The following is a 26,698-nucleotide window of genomic DNA, read 5'->3' as shown; positions in this document are numbered from 1 at the left end:
TGCCCAACCTCAGACAAGAGCATTTTCTCTGAAGTGTAAAATTCTATAGAAAGAATATCTGTTATTTGTATTCTAAGACACCATTTTTGACCAAAGAACCAATGGTTGTTTAAAAAGACAACCCCTTCCTCTAATTAAGTAGAGTTATTGTTGATTAGCCCATGAGTTTTGCAAAAAATCAGACGTGCTAATTGTTGTAAAGGATACTTTTTAACAGTACTGTAGCTGGCTCAATGAGATCCAAGGAGATGCGCACTTCCTACAGCCATATCGCAGGGAAAGAGAGAACTTTTGGGGTACGATTGCTCACGGTGCAAATTGCTGAGCATTAGCAAGCTGTGAATCTGACAAGTTTTCATTTAGGGGAGTAGCTATCAGAGCTGACCTGGACACCTGCACAAATCAGATCAAGCCTGTCACAAACGCTTAGCTTTCCATATGGGCACGGGGTGACGGGTTTCAGGCTGACACGTCTCCTTTCTAATAATAGATAGGAGGCAGTAACGTTGCAATGGATGCTGGTTGAGGCTGGGACTGGGTTAAGCACGCCGGGTTAACGCAGGAGCAGGGGGAGTTGCGTTGATGGATCACATTAGTAATTCCTGCCCTATCAATGTGCTATGTTGCTAACAACGTCAGCCTGCCAGATTCCCTGCGTCTAACCGGTCCCTCCAAAGGCTTCGTGTGGGGTCTTCAGCAAGGCGACCTGGAGACCGGATCGAGGCGAACGATCAGAGCCGAGCAATTCGAGTCCAGGCAGACGCAGGCGCACGTCCACACACACACACACACACGGGCGCGCGCGCGGCCCTTCTTCTCTCCTAGGGACGGCGCTGCTCTGGGAGGACACCGCGAGAGACAGCCCTGGCAGCAGCGCCGCTTTGGGAGGCTGAATTCCCTTCTGAATGGCAACTCCCAGCTGCGAGCCACGGCTGTGTCTGCCCGCCCTGCAAATCGATGCCGAAGGGAGGAGGGCTCAGCGTGCCAGCGCGGGGCTAGCGCTGCAGGGGCTGACATGCTGCTGAGGGAGAGACATTGACAAGCCCGCTCCCCCTGCCTGGCTGTCTCAGTGGGGGCAGCGATGCTGCCCGGCACCGCGATCGCTTCCCCAGCCCGCCTGCCCGCGGAAGGTGGCCAGCCGCAGCATTTCAGCCTGTGAGTGGAAGACGGGCGGGGGTGACTGAGCAACACGACAAGGGTTTGTGGATCCCTCCCCGGACTGCCCGTCGCCGCGCTGCCGCTGGTGGCGGAAACAATTTTGCCCGCTCCTACTGGTCTGGGATCAGTGTAAAAGCAGCTGCTTTTGCTTGGTGGATGTGTATGCATGAGTTCTGCACCGAATGGGCGCAAGACGCGCCCCAGGACCGCTGGCTCTATCTTCCAGATCAGCAAAACCTCCCTGCACGCCAGGGACGGCGAACGCAGAGGCAGCAGCTCTGAGAGCACCTACAAAACCCAGAGAGCCCTGGAGGACTGCAAGATGGTGGGTAAAACAAAGGGGGGTTTTGTTCTTAACCCCCCAGTGTGTTTTTGTAGTTTGCGGTAGTACCACTCCCCCTTCAGTTTGTCTATTCCGATCACGTGCAGCTGCACTATTTTTAAAACTGCAGTCCCCGGTTAAGTTGACACCCAAGTCGTAATGGCTAAAGACAGACCATGTGCCGCGAGAGGGGAAAACTCCTGATGGACCCTGCAGATTTTTGATCCCCAGATTGTATTAGCAAAACAGAAAACCAGCGTAGAAGCGCCTAGTGCACCAAAATAATCCAGCCCCAGTGCATCCCATTGCAACAACAGTGCTTAGCCTGCAAAAACCCGGGTCCGGCAGTTGTTTCCCACAAGATCCAGCCACATTTTTGGCCCCGACCTCCCAAATTCTAATGGCTTGCCTAAACAGATCACAAGAGTAGCTACTCCGAATGCATTAATAAATTCTGTATCCTGATTCATCTCAGCCGAGCAATGCTGCAAAAACCAGGATCTGGCACCTAGATTCTGCTGAATTCTATCTATTTTGGCCCCAACCCCTCAAAACCCAAAACTTAAATAGATAACAAGTATAGGTGCTTTCAGTATGCCAAAAATATCCTGGACACCAACATGCCTTAGCAGTGCAAAATATTAGATTAAGTACCAGGATTTTACTGGATCCATCTAATTTTTGGCCCTTCAAATGTAACAGTACCAAATTTCTTCACTAGGGTAGTCGCTCTTAGTATGCTCTAAATATTTTGACCCCAATATGTTCCAGCAAAACAACGGCACAAAATCTCATGCCTGGCACCTGAATCCAGCTGGACCTTAGCAATTTTGGGCCCCAATTCTGCAAATTAGAGAATCTAACTAGAAAACAAGTGGATCTGCTGCTATTTTTCATGAAAAATCTGCATGCTGAATCTCAGCCCTCTAGCACTAGAACATGCATCGGGTACCTGGATCCTGCCAGATTCTTCCAATTTTTGGCTCTAATATTCCAAATTCTACTGTCTAAATAGAGGGAGAAATGTAGCTGCTGGTAGTGAACCAAGAAAGTCCAGACTCTGTTGTAAACTGTTACAGTGGCACCATAAATACACATATTCAGGAAGTGGACCCTACTGGATCCAGCAACTTTTTTTCATTCTAAGCCCCCATATTTGAATAGCTTAATAGAGAAGAAATGGAATTGGAGCAGCTGCACTTCTTCACTATTTAACAGGTAGCATGTTTAGGTTTGAGATTAAAAAAAAAAGTTTGGGGCCAAAAATTGCCAAGATCCAGCAGGATCCAGGTGCTGAATCCACCTTTTTGTGCTGTTGCTGTTCTCAGATGCACGAGGGTCCAGATTCTGTGGTGGCATAGAAGCAGCTACCTTTGTACTCTATTTAAGCAATGGCTTTGAGGTGATAACTCCCAACATTTGGCTGTCTACACCAGCATCCAGGTGCCAGATTTGAGTTTTTTTGGAACTATTGCACCACAATGGATTGTGGTCCGGATATTATTTTGCCCAATAGCATCTACACTTGTTCTCTTCTTAGGCCATGGGACTGGGGGACTTGAGGCCAAATTTAGCAGGATCCAGGGTGCTTCATCGGGGTTTTTTATGTTTGGGGGTTTTTTTGGTTGGTTGGTTGTTGGGTTTTTGTTTTTTGCAATGTACAAAGATGCATTAGGGTCTGGATTGTTTTGGTCCTTTGGTGTTTAAAAGCAGCTAGTGAATTTGCGGGTGGAAGGTCAAAATTGGCAGCATCCAAGTACTGGAGCTGGGGTTTTATGGCAGTCTTGCACTAGGAAGCATGAGGGCCCAGAATGTATTGGTTCAATATGAGCAGCTACACTTGCTTTCTATTTAGGCATTAGAATTTGGGGGGATAACCCCCAAATCTGGCTGGACCTGGTAGGGTCGAGGCAGATCCAGATTTTACCCCCTTCTTTCCCAATAAGAGTTGCCTTTATTCATGCTTTTATCTCTTGCAGATCATGCTTGCATTCAAAGTCAACATACATTTTGCTTCTTTAAAATAAAAAGAGCCCACATTGTAGATTAATGGAACAAAATAATAATCATCTTTCCAATGTTGTGAATGTTCCAATTCACCTAGTAGCGTCCAAATGTGTCTGCTAGTGTGATGCTGGGTTGGAGTATTTCTGTGGCAAGGCTGAGAGGTTTATTTCTTTGTCTATTTATTTCACACTGGCCAAAGTGCTTTCTGGAATACTAAGTGGAAAGTGCCTTATCAGCCAACAACTTCAGATCAATTTCAAGTCTGAAACCTGGGTTAGAGGCCAGTGACAGGAAGGAAATCATTACAAAATAAATTAGCAAAGGCTCCAGTGCATAAATGAATGTTTTCCACTGCCTAAATGTGTTGCTGATCAGAAACCAAAGGGAGTGAAAGGAATCATCTCTGGAGACATTTTCATCTTTCATTATGGTAAAAAATAATCTCTTGCTACCAGAAGAAGAGAAACTGTATTTATGTCTGCATAACATTTAAGATTAACTACCTAAAAACAATCAGAGGTATAGTGTTGGAATATTACTTTCCTGCAGGAGAACATTTATGGTACACATAAGGCAGCTCACATGAAGGCCCTTACCCATTTACTAAAGATTAAGGACTTGATCCTATTCCCTGTGAAGTCAATAGGAGCAGGCTTTGAAGTAGGAATGTTTTTATAAATGCCCCATTGTTTTATCAATGTGTTTCAATGTTTCATGTAAGCAAACAATCTGTTTTTCAGCTTGTTCAGGAGTTCAATACCCTGGTGGCTTTGTATCGGGAGTTAGTCATTTCCATTGGGGATGTCTCTGTCAGTTGTCCAGCTCTACGCGCTGAAATGCACAAGACTCGAACCAAAGGATGCGAGATGGCCTATCAAGCACACCAAAAACTAGCAGCAATCTCTGGGTAAGAGTCTTCTGGTACTTCTTCCATTCAACCAAGTACCTTCATAATATTCAAGTCTCTGGCTGCTAAAACGATTGATCAAGAGAGCTTTGGACAAAGGCACCAAACTGTTATGTTACTAGTTTATGCAGACATCAGTGTTACGATTTAAACTAAGAGATGTATGCTCTTGGATTTTACGGAATGTGCAAATCCTTATCACAGCATCATTTTGGGCCAAATCATGCTGCTGATAGGAATTTGGTACTGATGATAGTATCCTATTCATTCCATTGAGATTTTTATGTAAAGTGAGAAAAATTTGGCCTTTAATTGGTAGTCACAAAATGATCAAAAGAATATAATCCATGATTGAGCTTCCAGGATGAAATTCCAAAACCTGATCCTACAGTCCTAACATTAATGGGAATATTTCATGACTAAGGACTGCAGGAGCAGGCTTTAAGAGAATATGGTTTTATAAATACCTAAACAGCCTCTGCAGGAAAAGAAATCACCGTTGGATCACTAACGTATTCAGAAGTATTAAAATTGCACACCACTCAGAACTCATGTAGGGGGAATTCTTACATTTCTTCAAACAAATTGTATCAGGACAACAAAAATTCTCATTTTGGAGGTAAATGTAACAGATAGTCTAATGGCCAGATTTTCAAGAGACCAGCATCCCTTTTGCAGATGCAAATTACATTTGTAAAATTTGCACCTGCAACTGAATTTGGGGTGCAGGTATTGAGAGGTGCTAATATTGCTGTTTACACCTACAGTTATTTTGCATGTACAAAATAGGGAGGCTAAGCTTCTGCGCTTATGATCAACAGTTCCCAAAGATTATCCTAGTGTGGACCACATCTTAAAAGAGATGTTGTCTTGTGGGACCATCTCCTGCTTCATTCACAACTTTGTGACATCCCTTTGGGAACTACAGCAGTTGCTTACATGGAAAATACCTAGAGGGGAAATATTTATGTATTTTTCGTTCTCTTTAATGTAATAAGTATTTTGTCCTTTTTGGAAAAAAGTTAATCACAACATCTCTTCATTTCATCTTCTCTTCACATCTGTTCTGTTTCTCTCAGCTGAAAACAAGGATGAGAAAAAGCAAGCTTTCTATGGATCACCAGCAAGTGCTCCTCAGACCATAAGTGGTCCACAGACCACAATTTAAGGAGCTATTGTCTTAGATATTTTAAGTTTGGATCCTGCAGGTTGCCATGTGCCTCCTGCGTTTTAAAGAACCGCCTTATTGTCCACTAACTTCAATGGGTCTTGAACTAACTCAGCACCAGGCAGGATCAAGCCCTTGAAGTGGGACATATTTTAAAATATGTAGAATTTAAACATAAATCATTTCCATAATTTACATCTGTATTCAGCTATCACATTCTCCTATATTAAATCATCTTTCTTATGTCTGCTAATTCTCTAATCTATTTGTATTGAAATGAGGGCTACAGCCTCCCAGACCATCATTCCTGTTTGATTCTGCAGTAAAGCTATGTTACTAAATTTGTGACATCACATCCTTGTCATGGCAACAGAATGTGTCATCACAAATTCAGGATTGTGTCACATTGCAGGATAAACAAAGAGAAAAATTTGATCTCTCTGATAAAGGTGAAATTAATTCCACTTTCATAAAGCCTGAATATTTGGCTTCTGTGCAGGTGAAGTGCACATGGATTGAGAGGTGAAATCCACTTGCCTATTGTTGAGTCATTTAGTGGCTGCTGCACAGCACCCCTGCTTCTGCTCCTTCAGTCTATAAACTGTAGTAGCTGCCCCCAGTCCTTCAACATCAGTCGTGCAGGGTGTTAGGGACACTGGATCAATGTAAATGTATATCTCGGGAGCTCTCTCACCTCCAGCTCGTCCTAGCCTTCTGTGCCTGCCTGTGAAGATCCAACATGGAGATGCTTTCTGTGGCATATAGATGATGCACAGAGATTCCTTTGTGGCTGTTCTGCCCATGATTTCTCCAAGCCAGCCCCTATGGGGCTTAAGTCAGGTGGAGGGCATTGTATTGGCCTTCTTGCACCCCTGGTGAATCTCACTCCAAAACCAAAACAGGAAAAACACTGGCCAAGCACATTATTTTTGGTATAATTGTCTTCTTTTTTGATTTTGTGCAAAATTCTCTTTTAAAAATAGACACTGTTCACTCCAATTTGTTCCCCAACAAAAGACAAGCTCTTACAAAACCTAGCTCTGGCAGAATTAACACCTCCCCCCTCACCTCCGCCCGCCCCAAAAATAGCTTTTTAAAAAATGAATACTTACTGCATTGTGTGCAACCCAAACGTGGCAGCAGTGGGAACTTGAGAATGAACAGAACAAACAAAAGTGAAATTTACTCCATTCTTTCTCATCCTCAAAGGAAAGAGTAATGCAGAACGTAAACAGTGAATAGTGAAAAGTAACTGCAGTTTTTAGAGTTCATCTCGTTTAGGTGTTGTAACAAAGGTAAGGAAATATGCTTGTTTCAAATACGTGATTTTTAATGTGATCAGGTCTCAGATGGAAATCTAGTACACTTGTCCTGCAGGTTCAGTGATTGCTGTGAGACTGGACATTTTAATCTAAAACTGTTTTAAATAATGTCATATCCATAACAACGGGTAAGTATTAGAAAAACACCACCTTCTATAAATTACTTATTTAGTCCAATAGGCATATAAGAAGATGTGTTTCACATGCTTAGCCTTCTTCACCTGAATAATGAGGGCAATAGTGAGCGCCACATTAACTTGTTTCATGCACTGTTTGAGGACTGGATTTAAGAGAGCCAGATTAGGGATTGGGAATGCATTGAGAATTGAAAGAGGGAAAGAAATAGAGATGGCAACAGACATGGAGGATCTGTCCTTAATTCTTTAAGAATGATGTATTGCACATGGGTTGGGGTCTAGATTGAAATAGGGATAAGACATACTGGAGGGGAAAATGCATTAGGGATGATAATATAACACAAAGGAAAGCAGCAGGAGGAAAGATTTTTGAGGACTAGAATGCACCGGTCAGAAGGCAACAGCACTAGGAGAGGCGGGATTGGAAGGAAACATAGGAGGGGAAATAGTGGTGGTGTTGGGAAAGGACTGCAGTGGGAATCCAGTGGGAAGCCAATAATGGGGGTCTGAGGAGAGAGTTGGGATCAGAAGAGTCAGTAGTTTGAGAATAAAAAGATAGAGCAGGAAATAAATGGGCGGGAATGAGTAGGGAAAAGGAAGAGAAGGCACCAGTTGTAGAGGGAGGGAAAGGGTGAATCTAAGTGAGAGGGCAGCTAGAAAAGGAAAGGGAGGTATGGGTGTCTTCTGCAGCCTTTAAAAATAAATGAGAGGGAGACATAAGAAGAAAGACAAAAGAACAAGACGGCGGGAAACATACTGCTTTGGCACTGAGTTCGTTGTGGGGACACAGCCCTGGGTGGCCCTGCTGAATATAGAACGCGATGAGAAAAGTTTAAAATATGAGTGTTTTAACATTAAATTACAATTATTGGTTAAAATCAATACCAAGAAGAATGTCTAACATTTGTTAGCACCACTTAAAATATATTGAACCAAATTAAAGGAATAAGAAACAACTGAAAATAGTAAATAGCCATAAACACGTTTAATAAAAATGCATGGAATGTTCCTACACTGAATACCAAGGGAGTCTTTTTGTACTTTTTGTACTTTTTGTACTTTTAGTTCCTGAAAATTCTGATACAGCATCCAAAGTTACAGTTGTCCTGGGGTGTAGCATGTCAGCTGGCCACAGCCACCTCTGCAATACTCTCCCCTTCTCTTACGGACCTGGTGGAGGGGTTCACACAAGAAAGAGGGCAGAGACTGGTTAGGTTGCAGGTGAGGAGTGGGCAAATAGAAGCGGGGCCAGAGCCAGTGCAGAGAGAGAGAGACTCCCACTGATCTCCTAGAGAATTTCGGAGCCCCTAGGCTATCATATGGAGGCACCAGCCCACAACGTAACGATTCAGGAGGAACTCTGCAATAGAATTCTCAGGAGCACTGCCTCACTATGCCTCCAGCCTGCAGATTTTCCTTTGGGAGGGGATAATGCAGTCCTGGTTAAGGACTTCAGAGTTTGGCCCAATATTAATATGGCCCCTACTGGAATGTCCTATACTCAGAAAATGCTTCAGATAAAATAATTCTCTTTACACTATGAAATACTTTAAAATCTTACAAGTGCAGTACAAAGAAATTCACATCTAGTTTCTTGTGAAAAAGCACTCTCACTCCATCCCGGTGGCAATGGTGTAACAAGGGCCTAAATGCAAATCCATCCTAATATTAAATTGCTTGCTTATATATTTTTCGTGTTGAAACATGTTTCTCTGAAGTTCCATAAATAAGCAGATAGTGTATGAAGTAATATATTGAGGTGGCACCACACTCACACTACTATGACTTTTTGGGAATAAAGAATATAAATTAAAAACATTTGAAGTAGAAATATTCCACCTTTAGAGCTTCAGCTTGCAGCAATGGAAATACAAGGAAATCCTTTCTTGTGGTGCTGCTTGAGGTCAAATCCTGCTCACCTTTCTCCCACAAGAAGTTCCATTAATTTTAAAGAGACTGTTTCCAAGAATAAGGTGAATAGGATTTGGCCCTTGAGCTGAATTATTGCAATTTATTATGGTATCAGAATCTAGAAACCTCAGTGGAATTATACTCCATATTATATGCTTATATAGTAGCGCAGGTAAGGGTCAAAGCAGTAGAGACTACAGCAGCAGTAGAAAATGAGTCAGCAGGATTTTCTTTAAAGGTAGAGTTCAGAGGAAGATTTTAAAACGGGAATGGCATCTGGGTGATCTGGGTGAGGATGAAGGAGAAAGTATGTTTCTTTTTTGGAAGAGGGGCTGGTCTATAGGAACATGAGGGACTGGGCAGGGCAGCGACCGGCAAGGGGGCAACGAGGGGAGAGCTGAGTCTGTGGTCAAAGTACATTATTATTTTGGGGTATAAACAAGGACAGAAAGAGAATTCAAGGCTCAACTTTCAAACACAGGCATGCACAACTGCACACACACTTTTGCAAATGCATAATTTACATACTCAGATACCTGATATACATGTGCCATGCATATGCTGTGTGTGCCAACTAAACAGCTAACTGGCCATGTCTATGTGCTAATGTCTGATTTACATGTGAATATTGGCTCTTTTTGCATTGAAGTTGGTCATGCAAGTGTGTGTGTGTGTGTGTGCGTGCACGTGCAGTTTTGTGCATCTAACTTTGAAAATCTGGACTTATTGTTTAGACAAAGCTGTATTTTTGAGGCATTATCTAGACTTTATAGAACTGTGCAGAACCTTTGGCTATTTCCTGCTTGATACTATATTATTAGTAACATGTAAAATTACTCAAGGTTTGCCTCCAGAAACCTTGATAATATAATTGAGTATTCTAGTGTCTCTCTTGATAGAAAGACAGTAATAGTTAAGCAATTATGTAACATACAAGGAAAAATTCCCATCAATTGGTTATGGTGACATTCTAAGCCATGGTAGTGAATCTTGTCATGAGAATTCCAAGATAAAGTTTCCTTACATTACAGGGTGGTATATTAATTATTTTTATAACCAAGTCAATGCAAAAAGCCCTTTGTCAATGGAATTGTAAAGCAGCATAGTTTTCAAAAAAATCATAAAAACTCAGGAAAAACTAAAGTTAAAGCTCCCACAGCAACTTTACTTTGGCCACATTGCATTCCACTCCTCACAGCACACAGAAGCATTGAGTATAGTCTTGATTGAGCGATGTGATGTTTATTCAATGTTACTGTTGTTTTTTCCTTGCCGTTTTCAATACATTTATATTGTTTTCTGGACTCCTCTGGCTTATTTAATGCCTGTAAATTGCCATGGTTATAACAAAAAGCTGAGTTAAAATTCATTTCTGCTTGATTTTTTTTATTAAAATTTCTATGAACTTCCCCCAAATCAAGGGATTTTAAATTCATAATTAGCAGTTCTCTAAAGCAAACAAAAAAAATCTTGCTCCAAAATATTTCACGTTGAAAAAGTCAATTTTTTTAAAAAAGGACAATTCAAACCAATAACCGTGTGAGAGCTATCTGAAGACAAACAAAACAGGAAAAAATGTGACCATTAACTCGTGAAATTAAATAAGGCACTGCAAGAAGGAGGATCGCTCAGCAGAAACATAAAACTGCAATGGTCAATAAGGGCTGGTCAACAGGAGAGAATTTTTATAATCATGAGTCAAAATGAGGTAATGCAAGCAAAAGAACAGCAAACCAGAGCTCTTGCCACTGGGTATCAACTACATAGAACATGGAACTCAACCCTACACAGCTATTTTCACTGCAGCTGCCGGTTCAGTCTTTCCCCAGAGCACCCATACAAGGGGAGGGGAAAGTGATGCTGGCGTTAATTCCTTGAGGATTGGGGACCAAAAGTGCCCCTGTATCCTGCCACAGTTTATGGCTGTGGTATTTTTAGAGCCAAACTCACCTTTTGCTAACTTGGCTTTTTTACATATGGAATATTTTGGATCAGAGATCATAAACATATTGACTTCAGCAGGGCTTCACCTAGCTGTAGCAGAATATAGCCTATTGGGTATGTATAATTTTAGTTAAATAGAAAAAAGGTGGTCTGAGAAAAGGTTTAAATGAATTTTCACTGCAGTGTTTTATTTCTTATAGTAAATGGTGTATCTAGGACTCAGTTGTGCCCACATTAATCTGCCCTTGCCAAAGTATTGCAAACATTTCAGAATGACAGAAGAATGGATGTTTTATGGTGGATCTGACTTGATTCAGTAAAAACAACAACAAAAATGTCTGGCTTCTGCACTGCAGCTTCTTCTACCTAAATTATGTGGAGTAATACCTTACCTGGCCAGAAGTCCTATGTATTTTATAGGGACTAATCACTGCATAATGTTCTATTCAACATTAGTGAAGGTAGCAGAATCCAGTTTCACTGAACAAAGCTTGCAGGATCCAGCCCATGTTTGTTACTAAACATTCCCATCATAAATTAGACCTGATATCGTCTCTCAATGCACAACTTCTGTTAACATTTACTATAGTCCCCTTAAATGCTTACAAAAAATCTAACTGTTATTTAGTGGGAATACGTAATGTTGTGGGGACACATTCTGATTTATTTGCTCCATTTTAAATCTGGAGTTTCATTGATTTCTCACTTACAGAATTACTCCAGGATTTATACTGCTGTAAAAGAGATCAGAACTTGTCCCACACTGTCTGACATCCCCAAAGTACACTGTTTGACCGCTATATATATTTTTAATGATGTAAAGGGACACTGCAAGTCTGGCAGCTAGTCAATTAAAAAAAAGAATGAAAAATAGTTTCAATAATTACACGTGCCCTCATGTGCCTCTCCTGATTTTTGCAGTTTGACAATCAGGTGGTCTTATTTAATAAAATGTTTTGAAGTTCACCCTTGTGAAGAGAGCTAGCATCAGTCTATTTACCAATTAAGTACCAGTTAAGCCCTCAACTTACATGAAGCATAAGACTTACTGTCGTTTATTTGTTGCGTTACACTAATGCCTAGAAACCAAATCAAGAACATGTGCTACTGTGCTAAGCATTGTATGAACATATAGTAAGAGACAGTCCTTGCCCCAAAAGGATTTCATCGTAACTCAGTGAGCCAGTTTCATTCCTGATGCAACTATGTTGAGGTTAGTAGAGTTTCACCATGGACAGATTTGGCCCATGTGCTGGCAAATGCACAAAAGATCAAATTTACCCCCACGCAGAAAACCAGCACAAGACCCAGGTACCATTTATGCCCTGTTTTGAGCACTGGCCCTCTGCACAGGGTTGAATTTGCTGGATTGCAAAAGCCTTAACTAGTTGCTTGATGTTGGTATAGCATATTATTGATTTGTTTTAGATAAGAACATTTAAATCCTAAATTTTAAATTCTTAGGAAGCTGGATTCTTAACAACTGTCTTCAGATTCTGCGTTACTACCTCAATAGTTCCACTGATTTCAAGGGGATTACTTGTGGAGTGAAGTACTAGTCAGGATGAATAAAAGGATGAATAAAAGTGGCAGAATTTGGCCCACAATGATATATTATGGAAATATTGGGTGGAGCACTAGTTTCTAAAGTGCCTTTTATTGATTACTTTATATAGCTTTTATATCATGTGCAAGATTATTTTGAAATAAAGGCACCTGTTGACTCAAGGCACTTGCAGATACATTCCCGAGAAAAGTAAAAGCAGCAGTGGGATGCATAACAGTGAGAGTAACCTGTGACTGTACCCTCAGTTACAGTATAAAAGAGGCATACTCAAACCTACCGAGACCTGTAGAAGAAAACAATTTCTGAACACACTAGTAGTAACCCTATTGCTGTATTTCCTCCCACAGCAGGCTTCATCCTGTATTCCGTACATCACCCGAACTCCTCATGTTCCACAAACCATTATAAGTTTGGGATGGTCAAGGAATGCAATATCAGCCCATAGAAAGTAGGAAGAGCCCAGTTACCTTGCCAATTGTGCACCACACCCCTTGATTTCAATGGAAGTTGTCCATGTCCACTCATGGAATAATCAGGCCTTGAATTTATTAAAGTATGAGAAGACTGCATCTCACTTGGTCCATCTGTTTGGGTCTTGTTTATGGTCTGCTAATACTGTAAATTCTCTGATGATCGGAGAACACAGAATGACTAAATACTTATTTGTACTGTATTCAAAGATGCAAAACCCTGTTTTCCAAGGAATCAATTTATACAATAAACCACAGTCAGAACCAGAAGTCCTTTTAGTCCATTTATTCCACAAATTGCCACTTTGCAGAGGTTTTTTTTAATTCTGTGCCTTCTTAAAGGATGTATTTACTGTAGATCTGAAATAGAACTAGCTCATGTGAATCATTCGTTTAGACACAATCTGTCTAGCAGAATTATATTTACTATTCAAGCAGGAAAACTGCTACTTACCTTAGAAATCTAGTAAGGGCAGACTTTCAAAGCCTTGTGCGGAATTTAGGAGCTCAAGTTCCATTGAATGCAATTTAAATCCCCTAGGTGCTTTTGAAAATCTCCCTCTAACTGGAGAAGCATGAGGCCCACAGTGAGACTCTAAAATCCCACTGACTCCAGTGGGAATTTAGTGTATACGAGGAACACCTGTGTTCTGAATCGTCTTCATTGAACTCCATAGCAAAATTCACAGTGGCAGCAGTAGGAGTAGGATCAGGCTCTGAAAACAAGGTTGGGCCTTAAATTTGTACCTGTACTCAAGTGTTCTTCCAGATTTCAAAGTCACCTGCTACTGTCACAAACGGGACTGAGGTGAAACTGTCAATAATTGCTATGCTGCAAACATTCACTGACTATTCTTTCTTTCTATGGAATTTAAAAAATAAGACTGATCTTTAATTATGGAAAATTAATTAATTTTAGTATGTTTAAATTATATTCTGAATTATCCTTAGACTCACAGTGGTATTTCTTTGGTTAAGCTTTCATAGAAGGGTATTATTTATTTGTATAAAAAAGTTAAATAGTTTGGAAGGATGTCTTTTTTTATTACCAGAGTTTGAGACACTGTACAGGAAAAGCAGAATAATGACAAACATCCAATTTATCAATAATGTCAGAGCAAATTATGTGACATTTGTGTGACTGCATTTTGTCAGCATGTGTGTATGCAGAAAAGTGTAAGCCCTTGTTCACGTTATTAAAGAGTATGTTGTATTTTAGAGTATGTTGAACTTGGGATCAGAGGCAAATCATATAGGGTGATGTTCACCCCTGTAAGAGGACCTGGATTATAATGGTTGTAAACCAATTAAACCCATATTTGAGGGTTTATGTGAGGCTTTCATTGTGCACATCCCTCATGCTGGACCTTAGTACAGGGGTGAATTTCAGTCATAATGTCTTATTCTCCAGTGCATACACAAGGGAATAGCCCTGCTGACTCCAGTGATACTACTCATGATTAGGGATTACTCATGGGAGTAAGGGTGGCAGGAGCCAGCCTTAATTTGGTTTAAAAATATTTTAGAGCCAAATTCTGTGAAGTTCTGAGCATGGTGCTAAGCATCCACAAACCCTATTAATGTTAATGGGAGTTGGACCTTGCAGGGCAGGACCCTTAGTCTCCATATTGCCCAAGCATTTAAAAATAATAAATCAGGCTCCTCAAAATCATGAGATTAGTTTTAAAATCATGAGATAAAATTTTGGGGTTCTTTTTATTTGCCTTCTGCTTTTTGAGTCTTTAGGATTCATGTTTTCAAGGTTTCCTCCTCCACCAAAAGGGTTAGAAACTTTGTTTGTTGAAAGAAATATGAGTCTCATTAATAACAAGACCCCAGGTACTGGGGTTTAAGAAAAAAACACCAAATATTGTGAGACTCATGAAAAAATCATGATTTATACCACACAGGGGAAATGGAGTTTAATATGCAGTGGCTACAACATACTTCAAATTATGACAGTGAGTTAAGTGGAAGTTTTGAGTGCTCAGAATGGTAGGCCACTTATTTAGGTGCCCAAATTATGGATTTAGTGCCTAACTGAACATTTTGGTTTCATTCTGTAATACTCAATTTCCTGACTCCAAAGTTTGTCTTTTAAAGAAGGAAACAGCTTAGTTCAGATTGCATCAGTAGTACTGTATTTCTGCTGCCTTGTGGTGACACCATTTATATTATAAACCCTTACTTAAATGGGTTTATGACTCAGTCATGAAAATTGGCTCTGGACTAAAACATGATTTGCAGAATCTCATTTAAACCCTTTTAAAATACAAATTGTGAATGAAATCGATTTAGTCCGTTTTAAGTTACAGGGAAAAAAGAAAAACCAAACAAAAATCATCATTTGTGATTCCAGACACTTTTAATGGCTAGTCTCCAAGAGTGGAATCGAGGGAAGCAATTAATGGAGGAGAAAACAAGGTTATTTACTAAAACCGGCATTCTCAAAATATCTGGCCTCCACAGATTCACCTTTCCTTTGTCCCTGCTTGCCTTTGGAGAGATGCTCTGGGTAGGCAGTAGGATATTGAGGATGCAGAGCATAAATGCTTCCCTTTACAGATTTGTTCTTAACACAATAAGGTATATCTACACTGCAGTCACAGGGTGTGATTGCAGTGTGTACAGACATACCCACACTAGCTTTAATCTGTCAAGCTCAGGTACTGGCGTAGTGAAGGTGCAGCAATTTCTGCTTCAGCACTGGTTATACAAGCCCACCCAGAAACCTGGGTAGTTAGTTGCATGGCTTGCCCATGCTGCCATGACTCCACTACTCTGACCCCCAAACTAGCAAGATTAAAGCTAGCTTGTTTACGTCTACACAAGCTGCAGTCACACCCCGTGACTGTAGTGTAAATATGCCCTTAGTGTGCATGTGTCCAGGCATTCTACTCACTTAGGCTCTAGCTTTTTTCCATGGCTCTGAATCTGTTTGGCACCCAGAATGTGGAGATGGGTAAGGAATATATTATGGGTACTACAGTTATAGGTAAATAAATGTGTCTGTACCATTATCATAGCAACACTATGTGTAAGGTTGAAGTAGCTATTTGGGTATAAGCTATTTCTAGCTAAACAAAACCTTTTTAAATCACAAGTTTGGAGGGAAAAAATGCCTATGGAAACAAATATATTTTTAAAAACACGACCACATTTGGAGTTTAAATTAGGTTGTCAGTGTCCCTTTAACAACGCTCCAGTATCAGAATACACTGATATAGTTAGACAACACAACATATTTGCAACCTTTATCTTGCTCTCCCTTACGCTCTGGTTCACCACCTACTATTGTCTCATTCTGCTCTTCCTTCCAAAACAGTGCTTTTTAGCTGTTAGAGATGAAAAGCTTTACTGAGCTTCTCCATTAAAGCAGTTTTCTTAGGAGGGCATATTACATTTCTTTTGGATAAAGAACGATTGTCAAAGCTTTTGGAACTGCACGGAGCTGCAGAAAAGAGCAAAATCAAGAGCCTCTAGAAGAGGTAGTTTAGGTGGTAGAAACCAAACAAGACAATGGTTTTTCATCTTGTCTATCAGTGTTTTCACAGCGAAAGCGTGTTTAATAGAACTCAGCTCCTTGAGCTGGAATGTCTAGGTTTTCTGCCTGGCTCTGCTACTAATCACCTAGGCCACCATGATTTTCAAAGCTGGCTTATGATTTTGGGTGCTGTGATTTTCGGGTGCCCCACTGGAGACACCTTAAAGCAGTACTTCCCAAACTGTGAGCTGTGGCTCCCTTGGGGAGCCACGAACGATTCATGGGGAAGCCATCAGAGCTTTTTGGTGGGGGGATGGGGGGAACAATCAGTATGCCTGCTGGTTTTTTTCTTCCTAAATGAGCAACTATTAAACTAGGCTTAAAAATCAATTCTATCGTATCTATGTATCTGCATCTTATGATGCCGGTGCTGCTGCCAGGGCTGGGAGCCTGTCTGCATCCTCCAGCAGGAAGTGTCATGGCTGAAAGCCCACTGGTGGAGTGGAGGGCAAAGAGAGGCTTCCAAGTGCCAGCAGGGGCAGCATCAACACTAGCAGATAAGGGAAGAGGGCTAAGGGAGAGACAGGTGTGTCTTGTCTTTCTAATGGAACAGTTTTTACCGAGTGCTACGCCTACATGAGCAAACGCTCAGCTGAAGGTTATGATGATTTTATTAAAGTTTGTATGTTTTGTGTCTCAGTATTACTGAGGAAAGTCCACAGCCACAATGTGGCATTTGTTTTCGAGTGTTAGCGATTGACAGTCTGAGGCCTGGTGAACCACAGCGACATAGTGTATCCCCTGTATTTGTAACCAAGAATGGCGATTTTTTTCCTTCTGAAACAAGAAGAATTAAACAAAAGAGTCACTTTTAGAGAAGCAACTGTTCTTCAAAAAGCCTTAGAAGCATCTTATGTTGTGGCCATGGACTTGCGAAATGCAAATCACCATACACCAATAAACAAGCACATACCATAGTCATGACACTCCTACTTCTAGCAGCCAGATGTGTGTAGAATTATGATTGGGGAACAAGCAGCCATGACACTGAAAACCATTCCTGTGTCAAATAATACCATCTGCTGCCTCACAGATGACTTGTAGAAAATGTCAGGACCAAGAGGTAGAATAAATTAAGAAAAGTCAATATTTTGCACTGCAGCTTGATGAATCCACAGACATAGCTAATATGGCTCAGCTTCCATGTTATGTGAGATTTGTCAAAGCAAGTACAACAGTTGAAGAATTTTTATTTTGCAAAGATATCTCAACCTGAATGACTGGTGAGGATATATTCAAGATTCTTGATAAATGATCTTAATTGGGCTTGGTATGTGGGGCTGTGCATTGATGGGGTGGCAATTATGACTAGAAAGAACAATGGGGTTGCCACACAAAAAAGTTGCAAAATCATCTGAACTCTAGTGTCCTTGTTGTATCTAGTGTCTGAGTTGATTAAAAAATTTTTGAATGGCATTTGGTTGTGGGGAGCCACCAATTTTAAAATATCTGTAAGGAAGCTTCAGTACTAAAAAATTTGGGAACCACAGCCTTAAAGAGATTTGACTTTGAGAAACGAAGCACTTGCCCTCTGAAAATCAGACCCTTTTAAGATGTCTGAGGCTTGGCTCTGAAAACTGAAGCACCCATAATCACTAGTCATCTCTGAAAAATCTTGGTTTTAGTCCAAAGTTTTCAAGTGTTGGCATCTAAGTCCTTATTTAAGCACTTAAATAAAAGTGGCCTATTTTTATTTTGCTGACCAACCACAACGTCTAATTTAGATGCCAAAATATTGATTTGAGACCCCATAAAGTTTGAAAATGTTGGGTTTAACCTCTCTTTGTGCCTTAGATTAATCACCTGTTAAATGTATAATAAAACAAACCTACCTCCCAGGGGTATTGTGAAAATTATTTAATACTTTTAAATCACATCTCAATCCTTGGAGTAAAGGCATAATAGAAATGCTAAGTATTTTCATTTTGCTATTATATGACTTCCGAAATAGGGCAAGTAAAGATGATATTTTTATAATAACCTTTTTACTAAAGAGGCAATTGGGATGTACCAATTTAGTGGTTTTTTTCCTGTAAAATAATTGCTGCAAGCTTAGGACCCAGTGCTTGAAGTGCTGAGCACCTCTCAATAAACTATCAGTATGTCACAGGATGAATCCCTTGCTCAGTGAAATATTCCCATACAAAACCTTCATTGATATAGATTTAAATAAATAATACTTTAAAATGGGCAGAGGGCCAAATTTTTAAAGGTCCGTAGGCCCCGAAAGATGTGCGTAGGTAGGCACCTGAATACCTTTAAGAATCAGGCCTTTAGAACCTAGTAGAGGCAGAATGACTGCAGATATCATAAACTGCTCTCTAAACCACATCGTCTCCTTTAAACCATAACTCAGACCACTGTATGTTTCTGGCATTTCTGTTCTGTACTACTGTCAGGCCAGGACAAGATACAGTTCTCAAAGGCCAGCTCTGCTTCCATTCATGGGTTAGCATAATGGTCAGACAATCAGATAGAATGGGGAAGCTAACCAGTTTTTTTATTAACAACTTCAACTTATACAGTATTTTATCATGCCAGAACATTTTTCTTTGCAGTGCTATTACAGTTCCAGGAATAATAATTGCTAGATAGTGTGACTGCTGTTGCTTGGCCAGCAGAGGGAGCACAAAATATTGAGGTAAATTTTTAGTGTGATGCACTCTGTGTCATGATTCCTTAACACAAAAAGTTGCATGACTAAATCCATACACATATTGTCTAAAGTTTATCCCATTATGGTTTCTTGAATTCTGCCAAAATAGATGCTAGTGGATTTTGTTGTTTTTGCTTTAAATTTCTTATGATGACAGGGTTTTTAAATAGCTTTTTGAAATTAGGAGTATTTTTCCCATCAGAATAATTCAATTTACCATAAAAGTCTTATATCATGACCTGGAAGTCATTTGCAGCTGATGAAAAAATGGAATTCCCACCCTGTTGACCATGCCGATATTTCAAAACATGCCCACTTTTTGCAGAACAAAAGTCTAAACATTTTTCAACATTTTAAAAAAAATTAAAGGTTTCAACATTCCTGAATCAAAGCATTTCATTTCAGGTTATCTAAAATAATCTGCATCTGCCTATGCTGCCGGGGTGGGCTTTTGGGAGTTGTAGTTTGGGTGTCTCATGCCCTTATGGGCCAGTCTCCTTGGCTGATTACATTTCCCATGATAACCTGCGGTCTCTCCTTCTGGCTTAGCTGGGAGAGGTGGTTCAACCGAGAAGCCCAGCCCATAGAGGACAATGGGGGCATGAGACTCCCAAACTACAACTCCCATGAGACACTACAGCAGCATAGGCAGATACAGATTAATGCAACTTGAAACAAACATTTCATTTAAAAATTTCTGATGGAACTTTTTTTTTAAAATGGCAAAATGTTGATTTTGCAGAAATTACATCTTTTGTCAGGAAAAAAAAACTGAACCCATTTGGACTGACACTAGTTTTCTATTCTGTATAGGTTTTTATACTACGTTCATCACTGTAGCATCTGAGTGCCTTCCAATAGTGTAATAAGCAACATGACTACACCACGTGTTGTTTGCTTTCTCATCCTTTCCTCCCAGGGAGATGCATATGGAGTGGAGTGTCTTGCTTTGGTAGGGTAGTTGTTGTTTGTTAAATATATCTGTTACCTGTTTATTTCAGAGAAGGCCAAGTCAAAGAAATGGGCCCCGCACTTTAAGCAGAATGTAGGGAGATTTGTGGTGGTCCTTAGTTCCTGGCCTGGGAAGGTTCTGTGTCTTGCACAAATGAACTTTACTTTTATTGCTGAGAATTTCATTGTGCCTGAGGAGGAATTGGTCGACCACAGTCTTTGTTCTGGAGCTTTAGGTAGCCATTTAGGTATCCTGAACCCAGGCCATGGAGCACTTTGATGATAAAGACTGAGACTTTAACTTGATTAGAAATTATGTGCGGGTTTGTTAGATTTAGAGCAGCCTGAGGTGCTAGGCTGGCAAGGAACTGGTCCCAGGACCAGCTGGGCAGAAATAGCATCTTTGTGTCTCTCTATGCCCAATGCTTTATGGGCCTGATTCACCTTGTATTACTTTAATGTCATTTCATACATCTTCACTGAAATACAGCCTTGAGCACAGCTTAGAATCCAGACCAGTATTTTAGTTCCTCTATGTAGGAGGTCACTTTCTGAAACTTTGCTTAAATTTAGAAAATCCATGTTACTAGAATTTTGAGAGTTAGAAGTTCTTATATTGGTTCTGTGTTGCTTTAATTCCTTTAACTTCTATAGAATTATTCCTTATCTCACCGACCCTCTTTTAAATCTGGAATATTTTTTTTAAATATATATTTGCATTTGAAAAAGGATGGAACAAAGACAATCAATACATAGATGAATTAGCAGCAAGTGAGAGAATTAGTGAGAACGGTTAACAGATACCTGGAATGAAAGATCAGTTTGTAAATGTGTTAAAATAAGCTTTTTAAAAAAAAAAGAATTTCAGGTTCTTTCAGAACAATGAACAGAATTAAACTGAGTTATTATACCAAAGTTCACCATCTGAAACAAATGCAAACAAAAACCACTCACCATTTTGTTTTATTTTAAATAAATAGTTTAAATAACCATCTTTTGCAGTAACTACTGATGAACATCGAGGGTCACTGTATGACTTTTATAGTTTCTTCAATAATGTTGTTTTATACTCACTACAGTTCATGCCACAGACTATCTCGAGGGTCGTTCATTATTTATTCTTTCCAATAGAAGCTTAGCTATCTGTGACCACTGAGGAGTGGGTAGGATTTGGGGTCAAATGAGAAGTCTGATCCTGCAGTACCACATTCGTAACTTCTTTTCACTGAAACAATTGCATTTATCTCTACCTTTCATCACATTTCCTCGACCTTATTTTAAGCCAGGGAGCTAACTTTCTCTTTATCAGTTACCTGTGCGCCTTAGACATTAACAACCTTTAATGTGAAACTTTATCAGATGCTTCTGAAAATCAAAATATTTGATAGCCTCTTGATTTTCTGTTTCTCCTTTGACATTAATATCCTCAAGGAATGCCCAGAAGTCAGTGAAGCATGTCCTTCCTCTTCTGCAAGAATGCTGACTAATTTAATCAAACTGTATTTTTCAAAGTAATATTATTTGCAAAACCTTTCCTCCCCTCAGCTGATGGTTGGCTAACTGAAATATACAATCTGATATCTCATTAACCTTTCTCAAATAATATCATACTTGCTGAGTTTTTTTTTCTTTGTTTTGTTCTTTAAGATTGACTTTAAAAAACAAGTCAACTAAAGATTTCTCCATTTTTTAAGCACTCTTGAACACAGTATGTTATCTGATCCTGGCATTTGGTATTTTATTGATCCTTCTGTAATTACACTGAATGTTACTCATTCATTAACACCAATAAGTTCTCTTCCCATTAATTTGATTTCTCAGCGAGGCAAATTGGCCCTCTTTATTTGTATTTGTATGGAGATTAAAAACTCTGGCTGACATTTTCAGAAGTGGCCACTGATTTTGTTTTCCTCATTTTTTGGATAACTAACTTGAAATATCTTATACCTGATTATCGGAGGTGCTGAGTTTCCACAACACTCATTGCACTTCAGAGTCAATGCCACTAGTTTGGCTTTATTTATATTTTATTTTATTTTATTAATTAATTTATCTCTTCTGTGTCTTCATTTTATATTTGTCCTACCATAAAGAGTGAGTATTTTGACTTAATTTTTGTCAGCTCCATAAGCCTAAATGCTTGTTTGTCAGTTGAGTAAACTGTTAGCGATTACACAGTTAACAGAGGTTGTACAGGCAAGTAATGTAAATGGGAATTTAGCTTCTGCAAAAAATTATGCACATGCTTAACCTCGCACACTACACTGCTCCCACTGAGTAAAGTTAAATGTGTGTATAAAAGTCCTTGCAGGATTTGAACCTAAGCTTCAGTTGTTACACTCATGTTTAGTTGTTTGGTGCAATAACTATGTTTGTAAATAAGTAGCAAGCAGGCACACAGGTGGGCCAGCATATCTAAAAAAGGCTTTGTGTGGTATCTTTATAAAGGAGTAGGCACTTGGGATTGTTTTGTGATTATGTCATATTTCCCTGGAAGAGCAGAATTTCTTTATTGGCATTTCAGTTCAGATTAAAGTTGTTTGTCTGTTCTTTTATATGATATTAGTAGTTCTGATAGGTTTCATTTCTCCTCCAACTGGTTCTGGGATTATCCAATTCAGGCTGCAGTTTGTTCCATATGTCACATTTCTTATGTTTAGCCTGGCCACATCTTAGTTGTAAAATCATATTTCTTAAGATACAGCAGGGTGCCATATTTCCTAACAGCACCTGTTAAGAGTTTGAATGTGTCGTTCTGGATTGTTTTGAAGAATGTGATGGATATTTCCCCAATATATAATTGATGAGATTTTTTTAATCAGGATTTTTGCAGGCTGATCAGAAATTTTGGATCTGGCCAAATGTGTGTGAGGGGATCTACCTGCCTGCAACTTCTGAGGCAGAACCTGTTTGAGTTCACTTGGCCTGATGCAAAGGCATTGAAATCACTGGAAAGCCTCCCACTGATTTCAGTGGGCTTTGGACCAGGCTGTTAATGACAACTATTCACACAGTTCAGTTAATGATAATTAGCATGTAGATAAAATCTGGCTATTTCCCAATGGAATGTGTTCCAAGATTGAGAGGAGGTGGTGGCATGAGCCACTCAGAGGATATCTCTGCAAATGTCTTTTTCTATGGGATTTTATGATTCTAATTCCCAGTTTTCTTTTAGATCCAGTGATTTCTCTCTTTCTGTGCCATTCAGGGCTGCTTAAAATCTGACTATTAGTCCTTTAGTTCTTCCCATTTGGCTAAACCTTTTCAATTCAGTTTCAAATTTAGATTGCAGCTAACACATTTTCCCACTCAGAACTGGCATTAAGATGGCACACCAGCTAAAGATATTTATGAAAATCTGACCTTTCCTGTTGGTATAATTGAATCAGTGGCTCACATTATTTTAATCTGGAAAAAATTGGGCTAGGTGAGTCAAACTGTTCTTCCTTGTACGGGTTCTGCCGCCTAGGGAGGCCAGAATACAGTCTCAAATATGAGAGCTGCGCATGAATTAGAATAAGAGTCAATCTTTGGCTCTTTAATTCCGTGTTTATACTGGCTTTCACTTTATTTATTTAATTTTTAAAAAATGTACCCAACTCTTCCTGTTATCCCAAACATTTCTGTTAATTCTTGGTAGCTCTCTCACTGTTTTCTGAAACAGATTGCCTCTTATTAGCAGTGTTGGCACCACTCTCTGCCTGAAAGAAATTAGGTCTCATCCTGCATCTCAACTCAGGCAATGCTTTCACTGAAGTCAGCAGGAATGGTGCCTGAGTAAGGTGTGCAGGATCAGGTTTCTAGATTACATTCTTCTTCCTTGATTCATGTACTGCCATAACCTTTGCATCGGTAGACTTTCTGCATAGTAATCTAAGCAAAGTTTTCTTATTTATAGTGAGTGACCTCAAGACTTCATATTGTCTGTTACTACTTGCCGCCCAGAGACCTGATTGTATAGGACACTGTGCACCTCCTGTAAAGTGTTGCGCCCCCAACTGCAAGATCAGCAACTTGTAAGATCTGGTTCTAGCTGAACAAGAGTACTACCAGCCTTATTCAGGCAAAACTCCCACTGAATTACAGTTATCCTTAAGATCTGCAGAATCAGCCCTAGAGTTTTTTATTTTCTTATGATTTTTATTTCCTAATAATCAATTCTCAGTCAGTTTTCCAGTCAGTATAGTCTCATTTCAGCAAAGCACTTAGGCATTTGCTTAAAGTTAAGCACAAATCATTCCAGTGAGGACAATGAGGCAAGGCATGTGCTTAAAAGTTAAACACATATTTAAGTGCTTTGCTGATTTGCTGCCTATAACTATATCATATTTCTCCTTAACTATGCATTTGTAGAACTGCAGTTTGACTCTGTGTATTATGTAAAGTCAGGAATAATACACACAGCTATTTGTACAGAAACATCTTATTCTCAGTAGTTCCCCCGGCCCCCTCCCGCCATTCCGTTTTTCTGCATGCTATTCTTATCTTCCTTTTTTTGAATACTTTCTGCATTAACAACATTTTCATGCCAGCAGATGTATGTGCAAGAGTTCCAGTACTGTCATTTTATATTAAATGATTTGTTCTAAGTTGTTGAAGAAAGTGCCTTCCCCTTAACAAAGGAAAATGAGTTTGTATTTATTGGGTGAGCACAGAAAACCTGACACTTCACAACTGTCTATCTTGGCAAGATTCAGACCCATAAATCAGGACAGTTGCCGATCCACTGGTGTTTGCAATAGTGGAGGGTGTTGTGTAAAGAGAGTTGGCATTTATACCATAGGGTTCAGAGTAAGATTAGACAAGACAGTGATAAAAATACTTAAGTCTTGTCTATACGACAGCCACTGTTACCGCCACGAGTGCAGCTGTGACGCAGAACTCCACTCACTTGCTCCCCAGTAAGGACTGGAAGATACAGCACTTAGGGTATGTCTACACAGCAAAGAAAAACCCACAGGATCCTAGACCCCGGGCTTCAGCCCAAGGCCAGAAGTCTACACGGCAATGAAACAGCCTGAGCCTCGTGAGCCCAAGTTGCTGGCACAGTCCAGCCACAGGTTTTTCTTTGCTGTGTAGATGTACCTTTAGAGGCAGTTCTGCCCCTGCTCCCCATCCACAGGCTGAGCAGCAAGGGTGCATGCTGGGGGATTTCAGTGGGCTGGGAAGGGATCCTTTTCCCCAAGCCTCAGAATGGCACCGTCACTACTCTATGGTCACTGCTGTAGCCCTGAAGCCACAGTAACCCCTGCTGCTCCTGCAGCCTCACTCCACAGGAGAAGAAACAGCTGGTGCATCGGTGCAGCTGTTAATTTGATTGACACATTCAGGCTGGAAATCAGGCAGACATTTTTAACAGTGAGAGTAATTCACCCTGGAAACCACTTACCAAAGGTCGTGGTGGATTCTCCATCACCGACAACATTTAAATCAAGATTGGATGTTTTTCCAAAAGATACACTCTAGGAAATACTTTGGAGAAGTTCTATGGCCTGTGGGATAAACGAGGTCAGAGCAGATGACCACAGAAGCCTTCTGGCCTTGAAATCTATGTATCCAGGTACTATGTTCAGATGTTGGGCCCCATATAAGATCCTAGATAAATTCTTCTCCGGCCCTACTCTGCCTCCAGCAACGCTAGGCAGTGCAGTGAGCAGGAGCTACAGTAGTTCCAGTAAAAGCAGATCCCTCAGTGGCAGTGGAGAGCAAGGCAGGATTGAAAGAATCTAAGCAAGTTTTGGCACCCATATGGTAAATACAGGTTAGTATGAATACATTTCCCGTAGTAAAGCATGGGTGACGAGCCACACTTATACTCAGTAAAACGTATGTCTTCTTACTATTTCTTTTCTTACTTTCCTTATCACTCTCGCTCTCTTGCGTCTACAGTTGTTTCCCCCTCCCCCCCCAATTCAATTGTGGTGTTGTGATATTTAAAGTCCATAAATCCAGGATATCCTGCTTTGAGGCCAGATTGTGACTTGTCCTAATGTTGCTGTGCAGGGGAATACAGGTGAGAACCCTCTGCACAGCCACATTAGGGCTCCCCCATGGCAGGTCCAGGGTCAGGGTGAGAGCTGGGGGTGTGGGCCTGATACTTCCCACATAAACAGGCGGGTTGGGTGTGGGCAGAAATAGATGGGGAGTGAGCAGAGCTTTTTCCACCAACACTCCAGCCAGTGCAGTTAAGCTCCTGCTAGGAGGGAAGTAAACTGCATTCTTTTAAAAGGTTGCAGATTACTCTCAGAATCACTCTTCCTTCTAAGGCCTACTGATACTTCCAAGAGACACAGCTATCCAAATAGTCAAGGCTGAGCCTGGGGGCTCAAACTAGCCCAGAAACTCCTGCTGCAGAAAATAGATAACTCCGTGTTATTTTAAAGAACTTTTAATTATTAAAATATTATATCTAGACATTTAGAATGATTTATACGTATTGCAGTCGAACAGAGAATAAAATGGAGAAAACAGCTCAACCACATCAAATTAAGGCGGAAAAAATGTATAAACATTTCCCATACCTCGCTAAATAAAAAGAAATTAAATCACTGTGCTGCAAATACGCTATGTAGCATAATCCTTCTGAGATTATTTCCCACAAAGGGAAAAAATATAAAAACTGTCAAATTAAATC

At 40.2% G+C, this 26,698-nt stretch overlaps 1 protein-coding gene across 2 annotated transcripts in view; it reads left to right on the top strand.

The window, feature by feature from the left end:
• The first annotated feature begins 752 nt into the window (after window positions 1–752).
• The window catches only part of RGS7BP (regulator of G protein signaling 7 binding protein), a 72,546-nt gene continuing 46,600 nt past the window's right edge, over window positions 753–26,698 (top strand). Inside the window, exons 1-2 of one of the 2 annotated variants that reach the window (XM_067568557.1) lie at window positions 753–1,483; window positions 4,237–4,394. In XM_067568557.1, the coding sequence (XP_067424658.1) occupies window positions 1,325–1,483; window positions 4,237–4,394 (317 nt within the window). In that variant the 5' untranslated portion in view covers window positions 753–1,324. Of the gene's footprint in view, window positions 1,484–4,227; window positions 4,395–26,698 lie in introns of both variants that reach the window. The other variant, XM_067568556.1, reaches the window with a different exon arrangement.

The sequence above is a fragment of the Emydura macquarii genome, unplaced genomic scaffold (genome assembly GCF_026122565.2).
Source record: "Emydura macquarii macquarii isolate MOO-44397 ecotype Brisbane River unplaced genomic scaffold, CSIRO-AGI_Emac_v2 contig_2897, whole genome shotgun sequence".
Classification (NCBI taxonomy): Eukaryota; Metazoa; Chordata; order Testudines; family Chelidae; genus Emydura; species Emydura macquarii.
The sequence above is the reverse complement of the archived record's forward strand: the minus strand, read 5'-3'. Positions and strand labels throughout refer to the sequence as shown.